Raw genomic sequence first — 7,837 nt, forward strand, 5'->3', positions numbered from 1 at the left:
CCCCCGCTCCACACCTTGAGCGAGGACCAGCGGCGGGAGCGGTAGCTACACTGCAGGCACCTGAAGAGCTGGGGGTCCCCGGCCTCGTGGGAGTTGACGTGGAAGCGCAGGTCCTCGTGGGACAAGAAGCGGGAGCCGCAGATGCGGCACAGGAAGGGCCTCAGGAGCGGTTTGGGAGACTTGTAATAATACCTGCCAGGAGGGCATTGGGGAGAGGTCTGGCTGGGCCGCGCCGCCGGCCGTCTCCCCCAGCCCGTCCCTGCTCTACATACTTGCGGTATTTCTTGCCTAGGAAGCGCCTGGAGGGTCTGCCCCGGCGGCGGGGCGGGGCGGCGGGCTCATCCTGGCAGGAGGGGGCCGCGTTCTCCGCATCTGACTGGCTCACGCTGGGGTCCACGGGGGCCCTGTCGGCCTTGCCCAGGGCAACCAGGCATCCTGGGCCCGAGGAGCTGGGTGCCTCGGGCTCCGGGGGCTCTGGAGGGCTCTGTCCGCTCTGGGAACTCACTAGAGGCTCTCCTTCCACACCTGACACGGACATAATCCCAGATCAGCCACGGATACACCAGGACGGATGTGGACAGGTGTGCCAGGGGCCAGCCAAAACATCTCCCTCAAACATGGTCACAGGCCGCCGATGGGCACGTCAGGTGATGGACAGGCGCAGGCGGCATGGACGCAGGCCCGCCCTGCAGCTGGCCCCCTGCCTGCACAGCTCCCGCCCGACGGCCCGCAGCAGCCTTTCGAGAGGCCCGCACGCCAGCTGAGCCCGGACACGGGACGTCCGTGCATCCTCGGGCAAAGCCTCCGGCCCGAGTCTCATTTTCCCATCTGTCAAGTGGAGAGGATAACTGCTGTGCTAGTGACCTCACGGGAACATTCTAGAGTCTGGCAGTGACAGCAGGTACTTTAACACTGGTCTTCCCTAGGGAGACTGGGAGGCTGGAGGGCAGACGGGAGGAAGGGAGGAGACACCACATCACCGTACACGCTCACAACCTCTAGAAGTCTGAACAATCTGAATGTGTTACCTATTCAAAAACATCAACAGTACTCCAATGTAATGTTTTAAAAATGGAACGTGGGGCGCCTGGGGGGCTCAGTTGTTTAAGCGACTGCCTTCGGCTCAGGTCATGATCCCGGGGTCCTGGGATGGAGCCCCGCATCGGGCTCCCTGCTCCGCGGGGAGTCTGCTTCTCCCTCTGCCTCTCTGCCCCACCCCTCCCCTGGCTTGTGCTCACTCACTCACTCTCTCTCAAATCAGTAAATAAAATCTTTAAAAAAAAAATGAGAAGTGATCTAGACCATGCTGGTACCATCTTCTTGACGGGGCTGCTGGCTGTGCAGGTGCATCCCCCTTGTCAGAGCTCCCTAAGCTCGGCGCTTCGGGTACGTGCGCTTTCCCGTATAGATCTTAGTACGAAGCTATTTTAAAAAGGATGCTAAAAAAATGTAATGATCTCCCCCAGACCACATATACAAAGACAGCTACCATGTATTTTTGTATTTACACCTTAAAGCAATCCTGAAAGGCAGGTGCTGTCACCTCCATTCACAGAAAGGGGACAGGGGATTCAAGAGGCAAAGTCCCATGCTCTGGGTCACCTAGCTAGTAGGTGGCAGAGCCATCATGCCTGTGGGCCTTTCTAGTCCCCAGCCGGTAACGCTCCAAGCCAGTGCTCCCTGGACAGTTTCAGGCCTCAGACTCGTTCTCATTTCAGGAATCATACTTAAAACTGATCTTCTTGGTTTAGTTATAAAGGTTCACACTTCTCCTGTGCTGTAAGACACCTTACCACCGAGGATACAAAGCTGACGTATGGCTTAAGTCAGGGCTTCTCAAGCTCGGTCCGAGAGGGCTGGCCCTTTATGAGGAGGCCTGCGGGTCCCCCCTGCCTGGCACACTCACTCCCCAAGGCTCTACAGAAGGAAGCAGGGAATGAGGCCACCCCTCAGCCCTACTCGCACGGCCCCACCTACGACCGACTCTCACCGTCTGGGAGGTCTGAGGTCTCCAGGCGAGGCAGCTTCCGAGGCCGGCCAGGTCTCCTTCGGGGTCTTGGCGTACTGGGAGTAGGGCGCTGAGGACGTAGCTGCCGGCCCCGGGGCTCATCCTCGGCCGGATTGTAGTCACTGTCCTCTGTGGGGACCGCAAGAGAAGGTGGGCATCAGTCCTGGACCCGCCCTTTCAGCCCTGACCCCTGGCCTGGTTTCCCTGGGAAGAGGCCCCCTTCCCATCCCTGCCTACTTCTCCTCCAAGCCCACCTACTAGTGATGCCTCCTCCAGAAGCCCTCCTGACCTCCCCTGGCTGACTCTGAGCGCCTCTCTCCAAGCCCTTGCAACCCTTTCTCTACACCTTTCCTGACTCCTAACGCTAACTCAGACAGCACCACTATGTGAACTAGAAAAAGATGCCCCCTCCTTTAGACACTTTATAGCCACTGTTAGAAAACAGTTGGAGGAAGCACTCAAATCTACAAACTCTGATGACGGTGCTCCCCAGGGTGGGAGCCGCTAGCTGTATATGACCACTGAGCACTTACGCCTGCTCTACACTGAGCTACTGGATTTCAAAACACTAGAATAAAAAGAGAAAATAAAATAACCCACTGGTAATCATGATTAAATTTCTCTCTTAACCTTTTTAAATACAGCTACAACAAAAAGTACGTGTGGCTGGTCTTCTGCTTCTGCTGGACAAATGTGAATGCGGCCCTCTTAGATGTGGTGCTCTTTTTCAGTGCACAGCCTGCACAACCGCACACAGAGGTCCTGACCCCAGAGCCCCGACTCCTGTCTTACACTGGAGGCACCTGCGGGGCTGAATCTGTGCCAAGTCCTCTTTCCCAGCCCTCCACGTGGGCCAGAGGCAGCTCAGTATCTGGAGATGGGTACGGTGGTGGCACGCCCGGGAGCGACAGTGGCCTACCCTCTAGGTCGTCGATGGCGCCGGCGTCGACGATGTCGTCGTCATCTTCCTCCTCTGGCCCCTCCTCCTCCTGGCTCTTGGCTGAGGTGCCCCACTTCCGCAGACGCCCCTTCTTCCCAGCTGCAGCTGCTGCGGCGAAGATCAGAGAAGCTCGCCACGTCTGGCTCTCGGCCACCCCCCACTGCCCCCACCGCGCGCAGCCCAGCGGCCAGGCTGTGGTCAGTGCACCTGGTCGGAAGTGCCGCTCCCGCATGTGGCGCAACAGCGTGGCCTTGGTGCTGCTCCGGTACTGACACAGCTTGCACTTGAACTGCTGGACCACCACCACCTCCATCATGGCCTCCAGGCTCTGCAGGTCTGGCTCCTCGGCGCCAGAGCCCGGGGGCGGCTGCGTGGGGGAGCTGGGCCTACCCCGTGCCTCCTCCGGTGGCTCTAGGCACGTGGATGTGGGGCCATCAGCCAGGGCCTCGATGGCTGCCAGGCTGTGGGCCAAGGTGGAACTGGACATCGGCGAGGCCATGGGGGCACCTGGGGGTGGGTGAGGGCATCAGAGAGGAGGGGAAGGGCAACATGGGCCACGAGCGACGGCCGCCCCTCCCAGGCAGGCCCAGAGATCCTAGAACCCAACTCCCCACCAGAGTGACGGCGGGGAAAGTGGGGCCCAGAGCAGCGGACGAGCTGCCAAGACCACACACTGAGTTTGTGGCAGAGCCTCCCTCTCCGACTCCCTCACCCACTGCAGGGCTTCCTGGGTCTGCTGCCTGGGGTCTTACCATCGTCTGGGCCCTGCAGGATCAGGTACCGTGCCGTCTCGGCCCCGCCATCCTCAGCACTGGTTACGGTGATACAGCCTGGGCAGAGATGTAGGGAGGGGAGTCCTAGCTGACGATGACAACTGTAACTGGCCACATTCACTCTGGCTCACCTGCACCAACTATGATCCAGCTGCACTGCCCCCCCCCCCACCACCCCGAGCCTCACTTGCACCCTGTACCTGCTGCCCGTGCACCTCCGCCCAGAGCTGGGCTGTTGGGAGGTGTGGTGTGACAGGCTGGCCCAGGAGCTGGCCTACAGTCGCACAGATGCCATGGCTACCCCAGCTGCCCCACCTCTGACCACTAAAACCTGGAGAGTCCCCCTCCCCGTCTCCAAACTCCCCCAAGGTCAAGGCCTAGCCCCTGCACCACTTTCTCAGGGTTGGCTTCCCACACCACCTGAGGGCGTTTCCAAGTCTATGGCCTTTACACACACCACTGGTAATAGAGGGTACAGTGTGGTAACTCTTGAGTATGGACTCTGGAGTCAGACCATCTGAGCCTATGGCCCAACCTTGCTGGTCTCAGTGGGTCCTCTGTACCTCAGATTTCTCATCTAGACTGTGAGGATTAATGAGATACTATATGTAAAGTGCTTAGAGCAAACCCCAGTACAAAGTTAGGTATTACTGTTTCTACGTTTATTCAGTGTTTATCACGTGCCAAGCACATACTACACTGTTTCATTAAATCTTCACCTCATTTACAAGACAGGGGCTACTGTTCCCACGTGACACATTTAGAGTGGTAGGGTTATTTGCCTAAGTTTGTGCAGCTGCTTCTGCTGGACCCCGCAGGAAATCCCTGTGGGCCGACTCCCACTGCCCTCTGCCGGACTCACTCGGGATTAGGTCCGGCCCGATGGTGGACTCGATGATCTTGTCGATGGCCGAGCCCAGGTCCGAGGAAGACGCTGTGCAGTCAGACACCAGCATGTTGGGGTCTGGGAGTGCGCTGGAGTGCACCAGGGCTGGGGGGCCACCTGTCACCCCTGCCACTGGCCCATGGGACACAGAAGATGAATCAGGCAGGTAGCCATGAGGCAAGGGATCTGTGCTCGACCTACTCTCAGACACTTCCTCCTGGGCGACAGGAAACAAGGAGAGAGGCATTTTAGGAGCCATGATGGGGCAGGGCAGGTTGCCTGCCACCCACTGGATCGAGTTCCCTGGCCCAAAAACATGGTGAGTGGAGCCATCCACACCATCAGGCCCACTGATGACCAGTAGATGCCTTCTAGTCACAGAGCCACCAAAGAACAATTTCCAGGGTCTCTGGCTCTGGTCAGGTAAGAGGCCGCATAATCCCCACACCCATACACAGCCTCAAAGAGCTGTTTTCACTGGGCCTTTTTCAATTAGCTCTTCCCTCTGCCTGAAATGCTTCCCAGCTAATTCCTACCCAGCCTTCTCACCACCTTTAGCTGGTACCTCTTCTAGAAAGCCAACCCTGACCCCCCGGCCAAACCAGGACCTCTCTGTCCTTGGTGCTACAGTCGCCTGTGTCCCCTCATCATGGTTCACTCTGTAGCATAACGTCTCCTAGGTCAGACTGTACTCTCCGTAAGGGCCAGGCCCACATCTGTTTTGTCCCTTGCTGTATCCCCAGAATTCAGCACAAGCTGGGCAGGCCCATCTTTGCTGAATTAAGGAAACCCTTGGACCCCAAAAGGGGGTCCATCGTTGGGCAGCTCTATACCACGATGCCTCGGAAGTCATTATCTTGCAGGTAATGACAACAGTAATGACTAATACTTACTGAATGCGTACTATGTGCTGAGCACAGTTTTGCTTTGCATGTATTAACTCATTTAATTCTCACAAAAACCCTATGGAGGCAGATATATTTATCATTCCCTCTTTACAGATGAGAAAACTGAGAGCTAGAAGTAGGGTAGCTTGTCCAAGATCAGAGAGCCAGGAGGAAATGACAGTTTTACAGAACGTGTCCAAGAGTATTTCCTCCGAGGCAGGTATTCCTGCTCCATTTTACAGACAGAAGAATGAGGCTCAAAGAGGTCTCCCGGTGAATCAGGGGTAGAGCCAAGACTTGAACCAAAGAGTGAGGACAGTGGGTAGTGGAGTGGGTAAGACCACAGCGTAGGTTTGAATCCTGGCTCTGTCGGCTCTCTGTGCCTCGGTTTCCTTCCCTGCAGTGCAAAAGAGTGATATATGCCTTGCGAGGTATGAGGCTTAAATGAAAAATCCATGTTAGGGGCTTGGCGCGGTGCCTGACACACAGTAAACCAAAAACGAGGATTAGTTACAAGCCAGCCTTTCTGGCTGCTTCCCTTGGCTGCCAGGCACGCTGCCTGCGGTCCTTGCCTCCACCCACGCCGGCCAGCCCGGTCCATACCAGACAGCTGCTGCCGCGGTCGGAGCTTTGCCCCACGCCAGAGTCGTCGGCCTCCGCCGGCCCCGGAGCCGCCGCGGCGTCGCTGCTGTCGGCCGACACCGCTTCAGAGGTGCCCACGCCCAGGCCGCTTTCAGAGGGCTCCTCGGGCCGGCCAGGCCCCGGGGCCGCGTCGCTACTGCTCTCCACCTCGTTCTCCTCCATCGGCTCGGGGAGCCGCCTGACAGGGAGGCGCAGGGTCTGGATCCTTCACTCTGCGAGAGGAGGTGACGCGGGCTAGAACAGGTGGGCCTCCTCCCCGGCCCGGGCAACCACGGCCCACCCAGCTGCACCCGTGTGCCCATTTCGCAGGTGCAAAGACTGAGTCTCCGACGGGGAGAGGCTTTCTCGCGTACAGAGACATGAGCCTCTGGAAAACAGGACCAAGAAGCCTGGCCTCGCAGTCTAGACCCCTTCCCATCCCCGGGAGGGTGGTCAATGGCCGGTAATCTTGACCCTTCTCGTCTCTCCTCCATGACTCCCCCAGCGTGGTTCGCTCTAAGAGCCTGCTCCGGGCTCAGTGGTTCAGCCCTTAGGCCCCCCGAGTCCCCCCGGGTGCAGGGTCGGTGGTACAGCCCGCAGGCCCCCCTGGGTCAGTGGCTCGCTCCCCCCTCCCCTGGTTCCCATGCGGAGGGGGCTGACAGCGACGGTCCCGGGGCCTGGCGAATCGGGGCTGTCCCCGGCGCTGCCTGCGCTCCAGGCCCGACGCCATCTTGTGGCGGCGCCGGGTTTCCGCTCAGGCAAGTGCGAGAGCGACTAAAGGGCCTGGGACCCCGGGGCCCTGTTCGGACAGCCCCGCCGGCCCGGGAGCTCGCCGCCGGCTATCCCCGCAGTCTGGCCCCACTTCGCGGCAGGGTGCAGTGGGGCGACCTGACTCTACCCGATGCTCACCTAACGCTTTCGTAGCCGCGCTCCTCTCCGACTCCGGCATCGACGAGGTCGCCATCCTCTTTCCCCCGCTGCGGAGGGACCCGTCAGCCCACCGTAGGCCGGGACTACTTCCTACGCCGACCCAGAGAAAGACAGCTTTCCGCTGTGTCAGAAGGTTGCCCTGAGGCCTCAGAACCATGGTCCAGTCCGGAGAGGGTCTAGTATTTTATACGTCGCCAAGTATGGGTGACACAGTCCGCTATGGGTTGGGGACTACTTTTTCTCTTGGCGGAGGGCTACACTGGGCGTGGTTATGTGACGTCACTGCTGGGACCGCTTCCCTGGGCCGCAGGGTTGGGCGCGGCGAAGGCTGCCCCACGGCCTGGGGGCGTGGCCCTCAGTGGCCTGACCACGCCCTTCCCGGAACAGCTCCAATGGATGTGCGGCACCCGGGAGGTTTTGACTCGGCCGGAGAGGAATAAACATTAGTCATTTCGCCTGGCTCCTGACCGATAGCTTAACGCTCTTATCGAGGCTAATCGAATCCTTCCTAATTAGGTTTGATGTGTCCTGGGAGGAGGGGAACATATAATCCTTGTACAGATGGGGAAAATGAGGCCCGGAGATGGGCAGTGGCTGGTCCTAAAGTCACATAAGGGCACTCCGGAGGCAGGTGGGATGGCTGGATTCGGGGAAATGGAGAGGAGTCAATGCCCGGCCCTTAGTGAACTTTATTCATACGTATTTGTTGCATTAGTAGAGCTGGAGGTCGAGACATCCTCCACAGCCCGCTTTTGCTCCGTGTAGACCAATGTAGGTGTATTTAAAGGTCAG

General features: G+C 58.8%; 1 protein-coding gene across 2 annotated transcripts in view; it reads right to left on the reverse strand.

Annotated features, from left to right (window-relative positions):
• ZNF335 (zinc finger protein 335) overlaps positions 1 to 7,114 on the reverse strand; it is a 20,280-nt gene extending 13,166 nt beyond the window's left edge. The window contains exons 1-9 of one of the 2 annotated variants that reach the window (XM_035006437.1): positions 7,025 to 7,114; positions 6,098 to 6,348; positions 4,584 to 4,824; positions 3,701 to 3,778; positions 3,156 to 3,455; positions 2,928 to 3,056; positions 1,991 to 2,137; positions 273 to 525; positions 15 to 192 (exon numbers count right to left, since the gene is read on the reverse strand). In XM_035006437.1, the coding sequence (XP_034862328.1) occupies positions 15 to 192; positions 273 to 525; positions 1,991 to 2,137; positions 2,928 to 3,056; positions 3,156 to 3,455; positions 3,701 to 3,778; positions 4,584 to 4,824; positions 6,098 to 6,298 (1,527 nt within the window). In that variant the 5' untranslated portion in view covers positions 6,299 to 6,348; positions 7,025 to 7,114. Of the gene's footprint in view, positions 1 to 14; positions 193 to 272; positions 526 to 1,990; positions 2,138 to 2,927; positions 3,057 to 3,155; positions 3,456 to 3,700; positions 3,779 to 4,583; positions 4,825 to 6,097 lie in introns of both variants that reach the window. The other variant, XM_035006438.1, reaches the window with a different exon arrangement.
• Positions 7,115 to 7,837: the final 723 nt, after the last annotated feature.

The sequence above is a fragment of the Mirounga leonina genome, unplaced genomic scaffold (genome assembly GCF_011800145.1).
Source record: "Mirounga leonina isolate KUSES-001 unplaced genomic scaffold, KU_Mleo_1.0 Mir_150, whole genome shotgun sequence".
Classification (NCBI taxonomy): domain Eukaryota; kingdom Metazoa; phylum Chordata; class Mammalia; order Carnivora; family Phocidae; genus Mirounga; species Mirounga leonina.